We start from the raw sequence: 21,531 nt of genomic DNA, 5'->3' as shown, positions 1-21,531 counted from the left end.
GCGAGGGAGAGGGAGCGATTATAAAGGGCATGAAGAAATTTTGGGAATGATGGGTGCATTCTTTATTGCGAGTACGGTGATGGTTTTGTGGATGATACCAAGGTCAAAACCCATCATATTGTACAATTTATATGAAACGTGTTACAGGTCAACAGCACCTTGGGAGAACTGTTAAAAATGAAACACAACGAAAGCAGACTTTCAAAACAGACTCCAGACGGGGTGGTTGGGAGTGTGGGGAATGGGGGGCTGGGGGAGAGATGGGGTGGGGGTGCGGAGAGATGTCGGGGCCCCTGGGTCTTCTTGGCCAAGGATGTCCTGAGCCTGGAGGGAATTCAGGGAGGACAGTGCCTGGCGCTCTTGCTCAGGAAGAAGCCGGACAGCTGTGAGCTTCCTCAAGTGGCCCAGCTCATGGGTGGCGGGTGCAGGCCTCCGACCTGCCTCCGCCTCCTGCCTGCCAGCCGGCATCCATCCTTCTGCACTTGAGCACTGGCTGCCTCAGATCACCAGCCCAGAGGAGGGGAGGGAGCTCCTGGGTGCGGTGGGCGGCCAGTCCTGGGTGCTGCTGTCAGTGGGACTGAGCCTCTCCCTTCTGGGAGCAGGGGGGGCAGCGGCGCTCCCTCTTCTTGTAGTCCACAGAGCAAGCATGGCAGACCAGGCCTCCGCAGAGCCTGGGAGCAGGGCGGGGGAGCGGGAGCTCAGGGATGTGGGTGCGGGAGGGGGGTGCAGGCTTTGAGCACGGCTGTCCCTCCTGCGGCCCTGGGGCTGCCCAAGGAGGCTCCCCGTCCCCAAAGGGTGTCTTAATGGCCCATGCCCTCCAGAGCCCTTTAGATCCAAACAGGCAGGGTCTCGGGCGGGGGCCCCCTCCCACCCACTGCTTGTCCTGCCCGTGCTCCTAGAGGGGGGTGACGGGAGCAGTGTCCTCTGCACAGGCTGTCTCCTCCCAGAGGCCTGTTAATCGGTCTCTTCTGGGGAGGGATGGATGCACAATCCCATCCTCTGAGCCCTTTCCACTGCTCTGGTTCAGGTCGATGCTAAGTGTTGTGTAAAGTGAGTGGCCGGCTTTCTATGGCTTTCCCAAACCCCAGTTCCCATGTCCCTCCCTTCCCGAAGGGGGCAGAGCAAGGACTCTGTGTCCCCGCCCCCTCATTACCCCATTACCTGCACGGGTACCGCCGAGACAGCCGGCCAAACACCCTGCTGCAGGCCGCACAGCACCCTGGGGCCATGGAAGAGAGACGCTGCACCTCCTGCCACAGGTCATCCTTCTCTCTGATGGGCCCGTGGAGGTGGGGAGACCCAGAGGGAGAGAAAGAAGAGATGAGATGGAGTCACACAGACACAGACACACACACACACAGCAAGCAGCGCGGAAAGAAAGACAGAGGCATAGAAGATGAGAGGGAGACAGAGAGAAAGGAAGCCAGGGAGTCAGAGAAGAGATGGAGAGAGGTAGATGGCGAGGTAAATGGAGAGAGAGAAAGAGAGAGAGAGAGAGAGAACAAGACGCAGAGACAGTCAGGGACACAGAGAGGGAGAGACAAATAGATGGAGAGACAGAGAAAGGAGAGACAGAAATGAAGAGATCATGAGAGAGACATTGAGAGAGACATACACACAAGAGATGAGGGAGTCTGTGGTCTTTGGGAAGATGGACGGCAACACCTGGGTCCCCCTTGCCCAATGGGGCCTATAGATCCCACCTCCTCCTAGGGGTGCTCCCTGATTGTGGACGCCCCCAGAAGTTTCCTATAATGCCTGCAGGTTTTATTTGGCATTTGATGCAAACCCCCTTCTAGTTATGATCTGCTTCTGCAAAACTGTCCTCACTGCTTTTTATTTATTTTTATTTTTTAAAGGGGGCACCTGGGTGGATCAGTTGGTTAAGCGTCCGACTCCTGATTTTGGCTCAGGTCATGATCTCAGGGTGGTGAGATTAAGCCCCATGTCAGGCTCTTCCCTGGGAGTTGGGCCTGCTTAAGATTCTCTCTCTCTCCTTCTCCCTCTGCCCCTCCACCCCCTCTCCATCTCTAAAACAAACAAACAAACAAAAACAAACAAACAAACAAACAAACAAAAAAACGATGTTTAGGAATGTGGATTAAAATGTTTTTGTTTTAAATCTGGGACGGTTGGGTTGGGTGGCTCTGTTGGTAATCATCAGTTTCTTGATTTCGGCTAAGGTCATGATCTCAGGGTTGTGAGATCGAGCCCCTCCTCCTCTCTCTCTCCCTCTGAGCCTCCCCCTCTTTCTCCCTCTCTAAAAAAATTTTTTTTAAGCAAAATGATACATACACATGCATTAAAAATCCAAAAGCACAGAAGAAATTAGACTAAAGGGAAATAGACACCCTCCCCACACCTTCCAATGTCGGTGGCAAACCACTTCTTACACTTTTATTAGCTTTTTCTCCTTGATATTACTCCCACACTTAAATAACATGCTCATATCCTCTCTTCCTGACATATCAAGAAGGAGCGTCTTCTACAGAGCTCCTTACCTTGATGTCAGGGGAATTCGCTTTATTTTGTACCATCCCCACTAGCTCCACCTCCTTCCTCCCCAGGCAGTTATATCCCTGTTTTTGGTTTCTCTATTACTACAGCAGCTTTAGGGAACACACTCACACATTTATCCCTCACTCATCCTATGAAGCACAGATAGCATCCTGGTTGCCATTCTGTGATACGACCGTGGTGCCGCCAGCCTCCATTTGTCTTCAGCTGGCCTCCTTCGCCCACCTCCTACTTGTCACCCAGTCCCACAACGTCCAATACGGTAGCCACTAGCCACGTGTGGCTACTTAAACGTATATTTAATTCAACTAAAATTCACTAAGATTAGGGATCCCTGGGTGGCGCAGCGGTTTAGCACCTGCCTTTGGCCCAGGGCGTGATCCTGGAGACCCGGGATGGAGTCCCACATCGGGCTCCCGGTGCATGGAGCCTGCATCTCCCTCTGCCTGTGTCTCTGCCTCTCTCTCTCTCTCTCTGTGATTATCATAAATAAATAAATTAATTTAAAAAAATTCACTAAGATTAGAACGTTAGTTCCTCAGTCACACCAGACGCATCGGAAGTACTCAGTCGCTAGGTGTGACTGGTAGCCACCATATCGGATAGGACAAAGTTATAGAACATCTCCATCTTCACAGAAAGTTCTCTTGGATTCTATTCTATACTTAATATTGATTAGATGATGACCTTCATGTTTGTTCTATAATTGCAATTGTTTTCTGTGTTTTGTTTTTAGGTTGATTCTAACGTTAAAAAAATCAATTAATAGTATTTACATTATCAGACAATATTAAGCATATTGCTTCAGGGAGAGTTCAGATGGGTTTTAAACATGCCCTTTCTTGGAAATTTCCTATTTTTCCAGGACTTTCCAGTTGCCTTTCTTTGCTCTTTGAGTGACTTGCCTTACGCATCACCTAATTATTCCCTCTCCCCAACAAATTCTTCATCATATCAGGTGTTCTATTGGTTCTCTCTCTCCCCAGAGACCTTCCTCCTGGGTCCTCAATACTTCTGCAACAGCCTGGACTCTCTGGGCTTGCTGTCCACTTGTCATCTCGGGAATTCCCTTTGCTTCTGCCCTGGGTTACCGTGACTGCTTCCTGAATTCCACATCTTCTCTTTTCTTGGCTTACTTCCTTGTTTTTCGGAAGCACATCCTTAATTAACTTCCCAAGAAAGGCTGTGTGGGAGTTGCTTTTTCTGTGACCTGTCTTTCTGAAAAATGTTTTTTCCTGAATCACCTTCCCTACTTGCTTCATAATTTGGCTGGACCTAGAATTCTAGGCCAAAATTTGTCCTTCCTCAGAACTTGAAAGTATGACACCACTGATTCTTTTTCCTTTTTTTTTTTTTTTTAAAGCAGACTTCACACCCAGTGTGGACCCCCAGGTGGGGCTTGAACTCATGACCCTGAGATCAAGACCTGAGCCAAGACAAAGGGTTGGATGCTTAACTGAATGAGCTATGCAGGCGCCCCAGCACCGTTGATTCTTGACATGTTTTTCCATGTCTTATTTCTTTTATAAGTGACGTGTTTGAATATATTGCCCTCATCTTTGTTCTACAGAGATTTCACAATGGTGTGTATCTGTGGGCTTTTCCCTTCCTTTCACTTGTGTTGGTCACTCAGTGACATCTTTACGTCTAAAGACCTGTGACCATCAGAGTTGAGAAAGTCTCTCATCATTTTATCTGACAATCTCCTCCATCTTATTCTCTCCTTTGGAATTGTCAGTTGGAGATATTTTTAATTTCCAAGAACATTTCTCATCTTTTGCTGGTCGCTTTGCGCAGCGTCTTGTTTCATGGGAGATGTTATCTTTTTGTTTATCTTTGTCTCTTCCTTTTATGTTCTAGATTCTTCTCAAACATCTGGGGATCTCTGGTTACCATTTCATGTTTAAGTTGCTCAAGCTTCAAGTAGTGGACAGGGGCGGTTGGCTTGTGGCATCCCTTGAGGAAGGACTGGGCAGGGAGCTAGCTGCTATGTGGACAAATGCCAGAACACATTGTTCTTTGGGGCATCTAACTTTTTTAGAGAAGGATGTTTTAATGATTTGCCTTGGAAATAGACCCCTTGGTGTTAATATTCTGCAGTCAAGGAGGCAGGGGGGTGTACACTGCTCTTTCTAATGACTTTATCAGTTAATTTTCCTGATTTCTGTCTCTCATTTCATTTCTGCCATTTGAGATGTTCCTGGTGACCCTGGTGTCTCTGGCCCTGAGTTTTAACTTGGGCTAACTTCAGTGTCTACTTTTTTCATTCATTTTCTGGTTTCGGGAAATTAGCAGAAATCTCTTTTTTTCTGGTTGGCTCCTCCACCTTTCTATTACAAGTTTTATTTAATAATTTTTTTTTACAATCATTCTAGTGAGATTTCTGGATGGAAAATAGGTGATGTGCTATCAGTCTACCATCCTGATGCAGAAGTCAGTCTCTGTGGCTTTCCTCCCCTATTTTTGTTTAGGGCCAGATTTTCCATGATGCGTCTGCAAGGGACATTAGGTTACGCAGTTTGGAATCTTGTGATGAGTTTCTTTAACACAAGGAAAAACATTTTTCTTTCCTGATGCACTGCTGTATTTTTCCTTGGAACACCTGATGACATTTAGGCAACTGTTTCCAGTTTTGATTGTCCCACCAAAATGCTGAGAGTTAAGTTTTAACCCTAACCCTAATCCTAATACCTCGGGAGTATATATTTTTCCTCTTCTATTTCATCTGTTTTACTTTAACAATCGTATGTGGGGGCACTTGTGTCTTTTATTGTTGGCTACCTTAAATTCTTTTGTGAGATATACAGCTAATTTTTTATATCCCCCTTTCTCCCAGTTGACGGCTCCTTGGAGGAGATCATTCCTTAAATTGTTTGTTCTTTCCAGATTGACTTCTCCCTTCTCTCATCTTTAATATCACTTGGATTGTGTGCAAGAAGATTTAGTCCTAGATGATTCTTCAATGACCTTCCAATTCGAATGGAACCTGAGTCCAATGGTGTCCTGCTTCCTGAACTGGGTCAAAGTATAACACTAGCTCCCCACTAGCCAGAAGGGCAGAAGCCAGGCTTTACAAAGCTCCTTCATCCCTCTGTGGCTTAGTGGTTTGGAATCAATCCTGGTGCGTTCAGCCTCTGAATCCGGGACGGCTGACCCAGGACGGCCCATAGACCCACCCAGAGGCCGAGGAAGCCCAGCAGGCAGTCAGGTACAGGACATTAGCTCCTGCCTCACCTCCCCTTTATTTCAATCCTTTCTCCATCCATGGGCTCCTTTCCTTTCCCCTAACCTTAGTAGGTGTGTGTGTATGTGTGTGTGTGTGGGGGGGGGCTGTTTGCAGTGGTGGCGTGCCTTACAGCCAGTGGACTCCATGTAAGTCATTTGCTGTGTGTCCTTGGTGGCCTAGTCAGCCTCTCTGAGCCTTAGTTTCTTCATCTATAGAATGAGGAGAACAGTTGGGATGACTAAAGGAAGGAGAAGAGTCAGGGTACGTAAAGGGTTCAGAACCCTGCTTGATAGTTTTTAGTGGAGTAGAATCTTCATTCCCATCTCTGCATCCCACGCCACCCCAACCCGCACTCCTGCCCCCTGTGGCTGCCCTTACCGAACCAGCTCTAGCACCCTCATCTTCATGGCACGGACCAGGTCCCGCTGCCCTCCAAGCTCCTTCTCGTACTTGGCGTCCCTCCTCTCGGCCTCCTGCTGCTTCTGCTCCAGCTCTGTCTGCAGACGGGCCCTGTCTTCCTGACACCTGGGCAGGGAAGGAGGGCTCAGCTCTCAGCATGGCTGCTCGAGCCAGGCCTCTACCTGACAGGGAGCCCCCCGGGGAAGCTGGTGGGGCCTCCTACAGCTGGTGTGCGCACACACACCATACACACCACACACGCACCAGCGACACACATGCTCGCATACACACACGTACTACACATGTACTTCACGCCCTCACAGCCCCCCATGTCACACACGCCACATATACACACACACAACACAGAACACCAACACCATTCCACACAAGTCACAACACACCACACACACCACACACACCATGTAACACACATAACCACACAGTACATACTGATATCACACTGCATACACTTGCAACACACCATATCTACACATGATACACAACACATATACCACATACCATACACACACATCACACACACAACACACACACCATATGCCACACACACTGTACACACTACACATATACACACCACACACAACACACACACAGTCACATACACACACATACACCACACATTCACACCTCTCCACACCCTCCTATGCCACACATACTCACACACACATAACACACAGCACCATACACCACGAGCTGAGTGCTGTAGAGCATGACATCTATAGGCTGACTCCTTACCAACTGTTCAGAGGAATGAAAACAGGGTGTATGTAGCCTCATGTGTTCCCTTAGAGAGGATGAGCCAACATTTCCATTTGCATTTCATTTCTTTTCTTTTTTAACATTTCCATTTTAAAATGTAATTTTTCTTGAAGGGCATGCTAACAATTGTGGCAGCTCTCTGGAGGGAAGGGGGGTGACCCAGGCTGGATGGGCTGTGCCCAGCTGAGAACAATTATTGGTTTGGGAGGGAGGTAAGTGGTGTAGGGCTTGGGGTAATTTTTAGGTTCTAAAATATTCTGAAACATTATAATACATTGTATTTTCAGTTAAAAAAGCAATATTAAACATATGGCTTTCTTAGATTTTTGTTTCAATTTGGGCTTGGCATCTCCTCAGCTCTATTCTTGCCTCTTCTGTCTTTGATGGCTTCCTAGAAAGTTCCAAGAAATCTACTGGACTGGAAATAAGAAGGTCCCCGCCCTGGGTTCTAGTCGCTCCCTCCATCACTCAGATAGGAGGGTGTTGCAAAGGTGGGTACACATCCTGTGACCTCAGATGTGTGTGTGTGTGTGTGTGTGGCCACATCCCTGGGCTTCAGTGTGTTTGAGACTTGCAAGAGGCTTGACAATGAACTGAATTATGAGTTTTTCCAGCGCCGCCGTGTAGCACGCCTCAGAGAAGAAAGCTGGGTGGGGTGGGGGAGCTTAAAATCAAACCAGCCACAGATCCCCACGGAAATTCTGAAAGACCAGTCAGTCCCTGCAGCCTTAAGGAAGGGTGTTCCTGTGCTCAGGACCGTGGTCTGACTTTTAATGAACATTCTGGTCTTCAGTCTCCTTACTTCTTAGTACCGATGTTTCATTTTCCTGAGCTAGTTTAATTGTGCTTTGATTCCAGGGCCTTTGGCGTGGCTGGTGCTGGCCCTGATGTGAGTGAGCATTGTGCTTACAGGGTGTCTTTGAGTGGGAGGGAACATTTATTAAACACCTATGGGGTGCCAATGGCTGTTTGAGGTGGCGGGAATAGAGAAGTGCATATGCAGAGGAAGACACAGACATGGCCAACAAGCACATGAGAAAATGCTCTGCATCACTGGCCATCAGGGAAATACAAATCAAAACCACAATGAGATCCCACCTCACACCAGTGAGAAATGGGGAAAATTAACAAGGCAGGAAACAACAAATGTTGGAGAGGATGTGGAGAAAAGGGAACCCTCTTACACTGTTGGTGGGAGTGTGAACTGGTGCAGCCACTCTGGAAAACTGTGTGGAGGTTCCTCAAAGAGTTAAAAATAGACCTGCCCTATGACCCAGCAATTGCACTGCTGGGGATTTACCCCAAAGATACAGATGCAGTGAAACGCCGGGACACCTGCACCCCGATGTTTATAGCAGCAATGGCCACAATAGCCAAACTGTGGGAGGAGCCTCGGTGTCCATCAAAAGATGAATGGATAAAGAAGCTGTGGTCTATGGATACAATGGAATATTCCTCAGCCATTAGAAACGACAAATAGCCACCATTTGCTTCGATGTAGATGGACCTGGAGGGTATTATGCTGAGTGAAGTAAGTCAATCAGAGAAGGACAAACATGGTCTCATTCATTCGGGGAATATAAAAAATAGTGAAAGGGATCATAGGGGAAAGGAGAGAAAATGAGTGGGAAATATCAGAAAGGGAGACAGAACATGAGAGACTCCTAACTCTGGGAAATGAACAAGGGGTGGTGGAAAGGGAGGTGGGGGGGATGGGGTAACCGGGTGACGGGCACTGAGGGGGGCACTTGACGGGATGAGCACTGGGTGTTATGCTATATGCTGGCAAATCGAACTCCAATAAAAAAATATACAAAAGAGAGAGAGAGAGAGAGAGAGAGAGAGAGAGAGAGAGAGAGAGAAGTGCATATGGCTCCCAATAAAGCTTAGGGTGTTCGGGGCAGGGGTCAAAGCAGGTGATAGGCTAGTAAGATAGTGAAGTGAAGCTTATGACCAAGATACAGGAGGGGGGGGTCAGACTTGAGAGGGTCCTCGGGAGAGGCTCCCGAGACAAGGTGACTTTTCAGCAGATCTAGGGGGTGAAAAGTCAGCCATGTAGAGCCAGTGAAGGACACATGCAAAGGTCTGCAAGTTGGCATGAACGTGGTTTCTTTGAGGAACTGAAAGAAGGCAAGGGAAGGTGAAATATCAGGAAGGGCAGGAGGAGGTAGGGGCAGGCAAGAGATAGGTGGGAAGGATACAGGGCCTCATCTCTCCCTCCCTGGCCCCAGGAGTAGTGGACTTTAATCTCAACGCAATTGAAAGCCATTGAAGTGGGGCGTCTGAGTGGCTTAGTCGGGTAAGCGTCTGCCTTTGACTAAGGTCATGATCCTCGGGTCCTGGGATTGAGCCCTGTGTCAGCTCCCTGCTCAGTGGGGAATCTGCTTCTCCCTCTTCCTCTGTCCCCCCCCACCCCCCGCATGTGCTCACTCTCTCTCAAGTAAATAAATAAAAATCTTTTTAAAAAATATTATTTATTTACTCATAAGAGACACAGAGAGAGGCAGAGACATAGGCAGAGGGAGAAGCAGGCTCCTGCAGGGAACTCAACAGGGGATTCGATCCCAGGATCCTGGGGTCATGACCTTAGTCAAAGGCAGATGCTCAACCGCTGAGCCACCCAGGTGTCCCTAAATAAAACCTTTAAAGAAAAAGAAAAAAGAAAAAAGAAAATCACCAGCATATTTCAAGCAGGGGCTGATAGACACTGCTGGTGTGGGAGCAGTGAGGGGGGCATGGAAGGAATTTGAGTGTATTGAACACCTACTATATGCCAGCCCCTGAGCCCAGTGCTTTATAGCCCAGTTTCATTTAATTTTCACAAATTTATGGGCATCTAGTATGATCACCATTTTACAGGAAAGAAAATAGAGCTTCAGGGAGGAGATCACACTTTGCCTACAGTCACACAGCTTGGTAAGTGGAGGGAGCATCTGGGGGCTCCCTTGCCTTCCCCTTCCTCATCAGCGTCCCTGCTTCCTTACACACTAGCTCCACGGAGCAGGAGCCGCGAGCCCTTGAGAGCACAGATCAGTCCAGAATAGGCACGGCTATGGGGACAGATTAGGGCCTGCACAGGGTTGGGAGGATGGGAGAAAACGGGCAGTGGCTAATGGTACAGGGCTTCTCTTTGGGGTGGATGCAGGCCTGTCAAGCCATACTTTTCTGCCTCTGCATTTTTGTCCATGCAGGCCCTGGTCGCCAGGGGTTTATGGCACCAGTGCTGAGTGGGCAGCAGGTGGGAGCAGGGACCAATCCTTAGGATTGGTCCTAAGGGGCTGGTCTGCCTCAAAGGAGTTCAGTGGGGGGTGAGGGTGGGGGAGAAGTGTGATGTTTGCCTATCTCCCTATCTGAGGACCTCTTCCAGTCATACGTGACTTAGTCACGTTAGTCCCTCCAGGGGCAGAGGAAACCTACCTGCTTGGAAAGATGGTCTCACAGAGCATCTGGGCTGGAAGGAGGAACTTTAAAGATCCAACCATCTCCTTCTGCAAATCAGGAACCAGAGGCCAGAGAGGGAAGGCCAGTTTCCCAAGGTGCCAAGGCTCAAAAGCTGGGGAGTGGGTATTGGATGCCCCGTAGCCCAGTTCCAAGCGTATTTTCTTAGCCCCCCGTTGGTCTGCTGGGGCCTGATGCTTGGCTGGTCTTGCTAGGTCTCCTGTATGTGTCCAGCCTGGGGCTCTGCACCCGTGGGCTGCGCCCCTGCCCACCTTCACTCTATCCTCCACACCACAGACAAAGCAATCCTGAACCCCATGGGAACCCCCACCTCCTGCTCAAGACTCTGCTCTAGCCTTCCATAGCACACAGGGGTCTCCCTCTGCTCCAGCCACATGGGCCTGCGTGTCCCCAAGTGCACTTGCTGGGCCCCCTGCCTGGAACACTCCTCCTACGATATTTGCATGGTCCAGTCTTCCCAGTGATTGGGGCTTCTGCTCAACTGTCACCTCCTCAGAGAGGAAGCCTGCGGCTCTAAGTCTAGGTGACTCTTCTGTCTCTGTCCCCTTTCCCGGACTGATGTTTTTCCATAGCACCCATGACTAGCTGACAGCCTATTTCTATCTGTTGATCTACTGCCTGTCTCCTCAGGTCCCCGCTCGTGGCCTCAGTAGAAGCACAACAGTGTTGCTGGCTGACTCAGTGGGCCCCATGGCACTTTGGTCTGGCGGTGGTGATGCAGCCAATCCCAGCTGGATGCCGGGGACCCCTGAAGTGACACGCTCCTCCTGAGTTCCCTGGATCCCAAGAGGCAGGGGAGCGCATCCTCCTCCCAGCCCCAGGAACACAAGGTCCCACTCTCTGCATTCTGACTCCGCAGAGGTCCCCAGCCTGTGCGTCTCCTCCAAGCTCCACACCCTGCTGTCCGCCCAACGGCTCCACTTGCACGTCCAACGGGCGTCTCAAACTTAATATGTTCTCACCTCAACTCCTGCAACTCCCCCACAAGCCTGCCCTGCCACGGCAGACCGTCAGCTGGGACTGTAGCCTTCCAGCTGGTCAGGCTGGAAAATGAAGAGTCATTCTTGACTTCGGTCTTTCTCTCTCCCACCAGGAAGCCCGGCCTCACAGCTGATCCAGAATCCTGCAGCCTCTCTGCCAGAGAGCATCTGGGGGCTCCCTTGCCTTCCCCTCCCTCATCAGCATCCCTGCTTCCTTACACACTAGCTCCACGGAGCAGGAGCCGCGAGCCCTTGAGAGCACAGATCAGTCCAGAATAGGCACAGCTATGGGGACAGATTAGGGCCTGCACAGGGTTGGGAGGATGGGAGAAAACGGGCAGTGGCTAATGGTACAGGGCTTCTCTTTGGGGTGGCGACCGAGGCACAGTTTTATGAATACACTCAAAGCCATCGAATTGTTGAAAAAAAAAAAAAAAAGCAAACGTACTTAACACTAAAGCAAACAGCTCGTCTTGTCCCTCCTCTGCTCAGAACTCGCGATGCTTCCTCTCACTCTGAGTCAAAGCCAAGGTCCTTCTGGCGACCTGCGAGGGTCTCCTGTTAGCGCGTGGCCTGCCCCTACCTCTCTCCCTCCTTTACTGCACTGAGCCTCAGTGATGGCCCTCGGACCTGCCAGGCCTGTTTCCACCTCGGGCCCTTACTCTTGCTGCACCTCTGTCTAGAACATTCTTCCACCACATACCCAAATGGCTTATCCCTCGCTTCCTTCAGGTCTTTCTCACACATGCTTTCTCAGGGAGGTCCCGGGCCAAGCCGCCATGTTTAACATCACCCCTTGACACGTCCATTCCCTTTCCCTGCTCCATTTTTTTTCTTCTTAGAGCTTGTCACATGGGACACTGCGTGATTATCGCATTCATCGATGCCTCCCCCACTAGAAGGAAGGCTCCACGAGGCCAGGGATCGGTCTGTGTGGCCCACAAGAGGATTTCCGGCACACAGGACAGGGCTGGCACAGAGTAGGCCGACAGAGGGTCTGTGGGAGGATGGGTGGCAGGACAGCGGTCTGTGAGACACGGTCTCCCCGCCAAGGGAGGCAGCCTGGGTCCGGTGGTCTCCTCGGAGCCTCCCAGCTGCTCCCTCCAGCCCGTCTGGATTTCCAGAGAAGGTCCCTGGGTGGGCAAGGCCCCTGCCTTCACTTGGGGCCTGGATCATGGGACTCTTCCCTGACCAAACTGCCAGGCTCAGCTGAGCGTCTGGATGGAGGAGCCCTGGGGGCCTTTTATGGGGTTGGTTTCTGGGCCCACAGCCTCTCTCAGCCTTTTGGGCAGAGTCAGTGAACTGGACGGTGATTCAGTCTGAGGCACAGCTCCCTGGGCTCCCATGGGGTTCGGGCTGGTGCCTCTTGGGCCCCGGGGGTGAAGGTCAGCATGTTCGAGAGACAGAGCCAGGTGAGCACACTAGGCACACAGGGGCCAAGGGAGTGAGACCCAGAGAGGCAGAGTCAGGCCAAGGAAGACCTTTGCACGGCGGAGATAGTTGAAAAAATTATGAAGGAGAAACTCAGCTGCTGAGAGAGTGTGCTCCGGGCTCTTGAGTTAACGTGATGATGACGGGAAGGCAAAGACGCTGGGTGGTGAGAAGTGCTGAGTAGGAGAGACAGAGGCCAGGTATTGGCTGAGCGCCTGTGTGTAAGCCCACGATTGTGCAGCCAGCTGCCGGGGTGCAGACCTCAGCTCCCCCACTGACGGGAGACATTGGGGGAATTGTGTGGGGCCTTTGAGACTCAGTTTCCTTATCTAGAAGATGGAGATCCTTAGAGAACCTACCTCACAAGTTTGTTAAAAGGAAATGCCTAGAACAGTGCCAGGGACATAGTAAATGCTCAGTACGTGATGGTTGCGATGAGGGCTGTGACTGAAGAGGGTGAAAGAGACACTGCAACAGGGAGCAGGAAAGTGAGAGACAAACGGACAGGGGAAAGGTGGGGACCAAAGGGTGGGGGTGCGGAGGGGCAGGGAGGGAGAGGGGAGCAGCAGCAGAGGGGCTGAGGTGAGTGTGGGAGGGGAGGGAGGCTGGGATAGGAGCCTCTTAGAGACACCAGAGAGGGAGGGGCTGGCAAGGGGGGGGAGTGGGAGCTCCTCGGGGAGCCCCAGGTGTGCTGCCCTGATGCCTCAGCATCCTGAGGCTGTGCCCAGCACGGGAGGCACTCAGAAGATGCCTGCTGGGGTGACCCAGGAAGGAGGAGCAGGAGCTGGGGGGGGCCTCCACCCAGTGGCCTCCCTGCCTCCCCTGTTATGTGCTCTGTTGCCAAGGTTACCTGCTGAGCTGCTCCTGCAGTGTCTTCAATTCCCCTTCCCGCTCCTTCAGCAGCTGCTCCAGATGCTGGGCCTGCTCCTTGGTCTTCTGGAGCCCATGTCTCAGGCTCTTGGGGGTGGGAGGTAAAGGGAGGGAGAGGGAAGCTGATGGAGGAGGGCAGAGATCCCAGCCCCCGGGTTTGACTGGACAAACATCCCTGTGAGACCCCAGGCCAGGTGAGACAGCCCTGGGGTGCAGGGCAGGGCTGGGGGACAGCGTTGGGAGCAGATGCCCGGCTCTACTGCTGGGTGAGCCTGGAGCCACTACTCTGTCCTATGCTGAGGGATGAAAGTTGTAGAGCTCAGGGGGGGTGGGGGGGGCTGGGCATGAAGGTTCTGGCCAGAGAGGAGGCTGAAGGAAGGCCCGAAATCGATGTTGGTGATCTCCAGGAGAAGCAGCTACAAGAGCAGGGAGGTGGCTGCCCCGAAGACCTGCTGGGGAGGGGTCTCAGACCCAAGTGCCCGCAGGAGCCAGGCAGGTAGGACTGATGATGAATGGAGTGGACCTGGCACAGGCCGCGGTAAGACCTCCTAGGAGAATAATCATCCTGTGCGGACCAATCAGAACTGATCTGGCGGCTGCAAGGCCCGCCCCCTACTACCACGAAGGCTCCCACCTGTGGGCCAGGTGAGAGAGGGAGACACAGGTATGGCGCTCAGCTGCTCTCACCTTGACCACATCCTGCAAGGCCATCGCTGCCTGTTCCTTCCTCCTGGTCACAGTGGTCACTCCTGTTTCCCCTTGTGGTCTCTCTGGGGCCGCGTCTTCCTCTGCTCCCAGGTCTCGTAGTAGGACCCGAGGGTCCCCCAGAACGCTAGGCACCTCCAGCTCCTGCCGGCTCCCTGGCATCGTGTCCTCTATTGTCCCTGCGGGGCTGGAGGCCAGCAGCCTATGGACATGACCCCACTCTGCTCCCCCTTTAGGTGTCCCCTCTGTACCAGGTAGGACCCCTCTGTCCTCAGCCTCTGTCCCTATCACCTCCTTCGGAGCTCCCTTGGCCCGCTCCCCTTGTCCCTGGATGCTGGGTGTTGAGTTCTCCAGGCAGACTCCTGTTCTTGGGGCTCCCTGAAGCTCCTCCCCCTCTGGTTCCCACATGCTCTGGGCGGGCCCGAGGCTCCTGGGATCTTCTCTCTTCTTTTCCATGGAGGGACGAAGATGCCTGTGTTGCTGCGACCTGGGGGGTGCAGCTAACCAGTCTTCCCTGGGCGCATCTCGCTGACAGCCGGTGTGGCTAGTGTGCGGCTCCTCTGGCTGGACTCCGGTGGGGTCCCCATGTGCGGCTGAGATCTGCAGAGAAGCCCCCAAAGCCCCCTCACAACCAATTCACCAACTGGGTGCGTAGAAGGGGCTACAGACCTTCACCAAGGAACTTGCTCTCAGGGAATTGAGTCAGGAGATCGGGGTCCAGGCCCAGGAATCGGAATGTTCCCATCGCCCCAGGCGGATCTGGCCGAGCTGTGGTCTGGTCAGGGAGCAGTGGTGTTTCTCCCTGTTCTTTCCTATCCTCCCTCCCTCCCTCCTTCCCCTGCGCCTTCTGCATCCATCTGCCTTCCACGAAGTTCTTCCCACCCTCTCCTCTGACCCTGCCCCCTGAACTTCTCTGTGTTTCAGTTTTCTTGTCTGTAAAATGGGAATAATAACGTCTCCCTCTTAGGGTTGTGGTGAAAGCTTAGAGACCCACAGCAGCCAAGAGTCACCTCTCTCAGGCAGCCTTCTCTGTGCTCCCGTGTTCTTCTGTGCACATCCGCATCACCGCGCTTGACAGGTTGTATTGTGACGGACTCCCCCTTCTGGTCGGAGGCTGTGTCCTCATGGTTTCTGTACCTGGTGCCTGGAAGCTGATGGGGTGCAAAGCGAGACTGGGGACCGGCCAGAGCCACAAGCCACCACTTGGAGAGCATGTGGCCAGGGGCCGTGCTCTGTGCTACATGAGGTCTGTCTCAAAGCATCCTCACGACCACTTGCCAGGCGGGACAAGTACCTCGCCAGGGACCTTTGTTATTAGGGGCAGAACTGGGATTTGAACCCAGAAACCTGGCTCTTCAGTTGCTCCCTGAACTGAACTGAGATGTTTGCAAATTGTCACATGGAGGCTGTTCCCTGGTGTGCATCCTTCATGCTTCTGGTGACCCTCCCCCTGCCCCCTTTCCCTGGGTTCCCTGGCTCCCGCGTAGGGTGCCAATGGTCCCCTTCTCTCCCCAATACCCTCACCACCTCGGGAATCTGAGCCCTTCCTTCTCCTGTGGCTTCCCAGTCCTCAGGTCTACACGCTGGTGTCTGTCTGTCTGCTTGTGACTGCTCATCCTTGGGGGGCCCAACAGGGACGGAGAGGAGGCAACTCAGAGTGAAGTTGGGCAGAGGCACCTGCTTCGGGGCATCTTTGGTCTTTCTGGGTCTTCTTCCCTGGGTCCTGGCGCTGGAACCACAGGACCTGCAGTGAAAGGGGGGGCTGGGGGGGCTCTCTTTGGCAGTGGCCTTGGTGCTCAGCTGCAGGACATCCCATCTTTCCAACCCCCTATTCACCGTGCTACCCCTCCCACCTTCCGCCCTCATCCTCGTGGATGCATGCCCCTCTCCATCCACGCACGCACCCCGCCAGCCACTCATGCTGACACCCGCCATGGGTTCATCTTTCTGACCCTCCAACAACTCCTTAGGAGTGTGTCCTGTATGCAGCACCATGCAACGTGGCGGGATTACACTGGGCAATCAGATGCCTGGGGAGGTGGGGAACCGGGGCCTCGGACTGCAAGAAGGGGAGGTGAACTGATGGGACCAGAGGCCGAATTTGGAGCTCACTGGTGGGCGGGTGGTGGTCAACGGCAGTGAGGCCCTGGAGACAGGCTTCCCTCCACACTGGACCCACTCACTCTGAGAACATGGGCCAGGCTTCGTCTAGGTTTGGCCACTGCAGGTCCAAGTCAAAGGCCACCGCATTGAGAGTGTAGAGAGCGTCCAGGAGGTCTTCCCGGAGTTCGGGGCACACCAGAGGGCTCCGGGGGCCATACCATTCCCTGTGTTAATAGTGAGCAGCAGCCTTGGCCTTTGGCCTTGGTGCTATTGCTCCCCCCACCACCCCGAGAATCTGCCTCCGCTGTGCACCACGTGGCATGGTTCCCAAGGCAAGGGTGAGGCCCTCGGGGAGCAGGAGGCTTCAGCATCATGGTGCTACGGGGACTCCTGTGTTCTGGCTGCCCCCCTTGCTCTTTCTTCCTTGATTTTTCCCTCATGGCTCTCATTTTAGTTGCTCTCGATAGTCACCCTTCATCTGGGGCAGGGGGGCGGGGAGAGAGGCATCTTGCACAAGGGAGGGACAGTGGGCTCCGAGGGTGTCAGGAGGAGCACGTCCCACCAGCCCCACCTGGTGAGCTCTGTGTTCAGGAGGCAGAGCTGCAGGGACTCGGCCAGCTGTCCCTGGGCCAGGCAGAAGCGGATGAGAGCGCGGCCTTTTGCCAGAGGAGTCTTCAGCTGCGGGGTGCACAGGGGGCGAATGGTGGGGGGCCGGGGACTGGGGGGCACTCAGCCAGCACAGACCGACGAGATGGGAACTTGTATCGTCATGGGAGGAAAGGGGTGGCCGGAGGGATGCTGAGGGCAGGGCTAATGAGACGTGAGGACCAGGTGAGGGGTCTGTGGTCCGCGGGGCAGGGATGAGTGAGAAAGAGGCCCCCGGAGGCCATTCCCCACCAAGGGCCCGATGACAGGACCCCCTGATGCTGAGGCCAGCCACCCTACCACCTGGCTCTGGACACCTTGTCTTGTGAGTGAACGAAGTGGACTGGCTCCGTGCCACCCCGCTGCCGCCACAGGGCAGTGCAGAGGAAGTCCCAGTAATCCTTCCGAGGCCTCAGGAAGCTCTTCTGCTCTTTCTGGTCAAACTGGGAGCGAGATGAGGGACAGGAAAGCATAGAGATGTTTCCTCCCAGAAGCAGCCTTGCCTTCCAGCACGCTGAGAGAGGAAAGGGCTACAGTAGACGGGCCTGGCTCCGCCCTGACGGGCTGTGTGACCACGAGCAAGGTGCTGTACCTCTCTGAGCCTTTGGTGTTTCATTCAATCATTCCAATAGTACTTGTTGAGCACTTGCTTTGTGCCAGACTTTGTTCTGTGCCCTGGGAATTCAGCGATGAACAAACTGACCTCATGGGCATACACTTGGTAGTGGAGCTAGATAGCGAACACACTGAGTCAGTAAAACATCTGTTATGTTAGACAGCGCTGCCTGCCAAGGAGAACAATAAAGCAGGGAAAGAGAATAGAAAGTTTGTGGTGTGTGCACACATGTATGTATGTGGTGCGTGTGTGAGATGTGTGTGTGGTGTGTGAGGTGTGGTGTGATTGTGGTGTGTAGGCCCACGTGGGTATGATTTAGGAGGTGTGTGTGTTTTAAAATTTTAGATTAGAGTGGCTAGAGAGAGCCTCACCCAGGAGATGCCACTCAAGTCCAGATCTGAAGGAAATGAGAAATTGTGCCATCCAGATTTCTAGGGGAAGAACAGTGCAGGTGGCGGCAATAGCAAGTGCAAAGGCCCTGAGGTAGGTGCACTCCTGGTGCGCTTTAGGGAGATCAAGGAGGCCAGTGGGACTGGAGTGCAGCACATGAGGGGTAGACTGGCACACCCTGTATGCACCTGACACACCTCACGTGTGCACACAGGTACACTCACACCACGCATGTGCATAACACACAGAGAACTAGGAAGGCTACGTGTGTGTATGTGGGGGTGGTAGGGTCATCAAGCATCTCAGGGGGTCCTTGAGAATTTAGTAGGATGGGGCATGAGAAGGGCTTAGCCTGGCCCATGGTAGGTGCTCAACAAAAGTGCCAGCAGCAGGAAGAGCCAGGCCTAGGACACCTTGCCTCTGAAACGTGAGTCCTCAGAGCCCGGTGGCTGCCCTCCCCACCCCTGCCCCCTCCCCACCCTGCCCCAACCTGGCCCCACCTCACTTCCTAGGCTGCAGTGACAACCACCAAGAGTGAGGTCAGATGTCAGGAAGAGCTTGCGGACTCTGGGGCAGCTGAGGCTGGCGGGCAGCTCTTCCTTGGTATCTGGGGAAACCCTCCTGGTTATCTGGGCCAGGAGAGAGGAGACTGGAGGGGGGGGAGGGTCACCTGCAGGAGCTGCTCCAGGCAGCCACAGAGTCTGTGCAGCTCAGCACTGGCATCTGTCACGGGCTGCTGCCGGCCCCCGTAGTCCTGGAGGATGCCCGAGACTGCAGCTATCGGGGGGCAGGGTGGGGGGTGGTGGACATCAAGCCTTAGGTCATGAGAGCTCTAAGGGAGGGGCTCCCAAGACCCCTCCCTTCTCCCCCAATTCCATCCCAGAAAACCTCTCGGGACACACTCACCTTTCAGGTTCCTGGTGAGGATGGCCCCCTCCTCTGCCATGAGTATTTCAAAGTGATGTGATTCCTTGTGGCCCTGGAAGGTCCAGCCAGGAAGGCGCCTCTGGGTTCAGCTGCCCAGTTGTCTCCCCACACAAAGGAAGGATCAGAGCCTAGACTGGGAATGGGATATATCTGGAGTCACACAGTGAGTTAACTGGCAGGATAAACACACCAGCTCTTCCTTGTAGGCCAGCGTGCGAAGGGGATGTGGCCCTCACTAATGGGCAGTTCCTGGGTGCTAGGTGCCGTGCTCTGTGCCTGACATCCTCGTTTTAGGCCCCGTAATAATCTAGGAGGTCATTAACTCCATTGAATACCCGGTGAGAGGGCGGCTCAGACAGACAGATGAGTCTTTTATCCGATGTCACAAAGCTCTCGGTGGAGAAGCTAGAGTTTGACCTCTGGTCCGTGTGCTCACACACAGGGCAACTGGACACAAGCGGCCCATTAGTTCTCGGGCCATGAGGGCGCTGGGCTGAGGGAAAGTCACCCCTCTGCCCCACAGGGAGCCTTGCTAGAGCAGTCATCATCCTAGAGGCACACATTCATCCTTTCCTGGCCCCCAGCTGAGCGGAAAATGTGTGTGTTTGAGGACAGGGAGGCAGAAGTAAAATGAGGCCCTAGAGCTGGGATGGGGCCAGAATGCTGGGTGTGTGTGGGGAGCAGTGCACCTGGTTTTAATCCTGTGGTTCTTTCCCGAGGGAACTGTGGCCTGTTACCCCAGTGGGTCCTGGGGCTCAGAGAGCAGTCCTGTGGCCGCTGGGGGCCAGGGGCTTATCCTGATGTAACAGAGTAAAGACCAGGCACGGGAAACCGGGTGCTGCTGCTGCTGGAATTTCAGGGGTGGGTGGGAGTGAAGAAGCAGGGGACACAGTGGGGCAGGGGGAGGAGAGAAGGTAAAGGGGGGTGGACGGGCAGGATGGTGTTCAGGAAACACTGAGCTGGGAGTTAAGAGACCTGGGTCTCGGGACTCCTGGGTGGCTCAGTGGTTGAGCATCGGCCTTCTGCTCAGGACGTGATTCTGGGGTTCCAGAATCAAATTCTCCCTCTGCTTATGTCTCTGCCTCTCTCTGTGTGTCTCTCATGAATAAATAAATACAATTTTAAAGAGAGAGAGAGAGAGAGAGAGAGAGAGAGAGAGAGAGAGGATACCTGGGTCTTTGCCCTGGCCCTGCTACTAACTCACTGCATGACCTTTTGCTTTTCTGGGCCTCAGTTTCCCCATCGGTAGACCCAGGCACAGACGGAGGGTCTCTGCATCCCCTTCCAGTCCAGATGCTCTACAAAATCCATGACCACCTAGATGTACCTCCTCTGCTCTCCCTTTTCTGTCCAAGAACCTCTGCCCCCCGCTCCTGGCATTGCCACCCTAGACCCCTTCCCTGCTACTCACCTGGGAAGGCCTGGAGAGCGGCCACTTGCGTCTTGCACAGCCTTTCCCAGAGTGCCGCCTGGGAAGTGACTCAGGCCCAGCCCAGCACCCTGGAGGGGGAACCCCTGCTCAGAGCAGGAGGAGCACAAAACTGGGGGCGGGGGTGCAGAGGGGAGGGGGAGAAGTGGGAGGGGCAGGTCCAGGGTGCCAGGGCCCAATGGGTGGGCTGGGGGTTGGTACCCCTCAGGCAGACCTGGTGGTAGATGCACTTGTTGGCCAAAAGCCAGCTCACCCTGAGTGACAGCAGCATTTGCCCAAATGCAAGTTTCCTTCCCCAGCTTCTCATTGGAGGGGGGTGGTTGGGGGGTGCGCGTGTCACTTGCTCTTGTCTTTCTTCCTTGTCCCCACCAGGTGGCACAATGAGGCTGTGACTGCGGCTCCCGGATCCTCCGCGGGTCTCCAGTCTCTCCGGGGAGCGCGGTGCAGGTGGGGAGGAGGACAGCCCCCCCGAGCCCCCCGCCCCCGCCCGTGTGTCTCCCCCCCCTCCCCACCTTAGTCCCCTGGTCACCAGGGCCATCCTGCCCGCCCCGGCTGCTCCCCCCTAAAAGAATGGGAGAGAAGCCACGGTGAAGGCTGGGATCCGGGGCCGGGCGGCTGGGTGGCCCTCCCACGCCGGCTGTGCTCCGCCTCCGCGAGGCTCCCCCGGCGGGGCTGGCTGGGGCTCGCGGTCCGGGTCTGGGTGCGCGGGGCGGCCGAGGCCGGGCGCGGGCGAGCAGAGGGGCGCGCTCCGGCTTCCAGACCTCGGCGACGTCAACAGCGGCACACGCGGTGGCCGAGCCCGGCTCTGCCCTCCCGCCGCCACTTCCTGCCCCGCTCTCCCCGCCAGGGACTCGGTCCCCCGCGGAGCCTCCGGCCCCCGTCGGTGCCCGGGTGCCCGGGTGCCCCGCGCTCTCGCCTTACCTGCCTCCTGCCTCCCGCCCCCCCCGCCGCCGTCGGTCTGCTGCTCGCCCTCCCAGACCCCGCAGCCTCGCCCCCGCCGGCGCCCCGGGGACTCCCGCCCCTGCCCCCCGCCCGGGCCGCCGGCGCCCCCCCCAGG

At 54.3% G+C, this 21,531-nt stretch overlaps 1 protein-coding gene across 3 annotated transcripts; it reads right to left on the bottom strand.

The window, feature by feature from the left end:
* RUFY4 (RUN and FYVE domain containing 4) lies at positions 1-20,936 on the bottom strand. Of its 3 annotated transcripts, none has more exons than XM_055345491.1 (14): positions 20,728-20,936; positions 19,735-20,545; positions 19,025-19,178; positions 18,789-18,895; positions 17,430-17,555; positions 17,039-17,145; positions 16,548-16,691; positions 16,042-16,108; positions 15,375-15,515; positions 14,347-14,964; positions 13,640-13,746; positions 6,122-6,268; positions 1,162-1,272; positions 1-671 (listed from the first exon to the last, which is right to left on the bottom strand). In XM_055345491.1, exons 3-14 carry the CDS (start codon positions 19,062-19,064, stop codon positions 569-571), a joined length of 1,818 nt encoding a protein of 605 aa, XP_055201466.1. In that variant the 5' UTR covers positions 19,065-19,178; positions 19,735-20,545; positions 20,728-20,936; the 3' UTR covers positions 1-568. The 3 variants fall into 3 exon arrangements, 1 of the variants encoding a protein (XP_055201466.1); XR_008667018.1 differs by lacking the exons at positions 1-671; positions 1,162-1,272 and adding exons at positions 10,337-10,407; positions 11,807-11,903 and having other exon boundaries at positions 6,193-6,268; XR_008667017.1 differs by lacking the exons at positions 1-671; positions 1,162-1,272 and adding an exon at positions 11,807-11,903 and having other exon boundaries at positions 6,191-6,268.
* Between the last annotated feature and the right edge of the window lie 595 nt (positions 20,937-21,531).

The sequence above is a fragment of the Nyctereutes procyonoides genome, unplaced genomic scaffold (genome assembly GCF_905146905.1).
Source record: "Nyctereutes procyonoides isolate TBG_1078 unplaced genomic scaffold, NYPRO_anot_genome, whole genome shotgun sequence".
Taxonomy (NCBI): Eukaryota; Metazoa; Chordata; class Mammalia; order Carnivora; family Canidae; genus Nyctereutes; species Nyctereutes procyonoides.
Note: the sequence above shows the minus strand (reverse complement) of the source record. Positions and strands in the feature narration are given on the sequence as shown.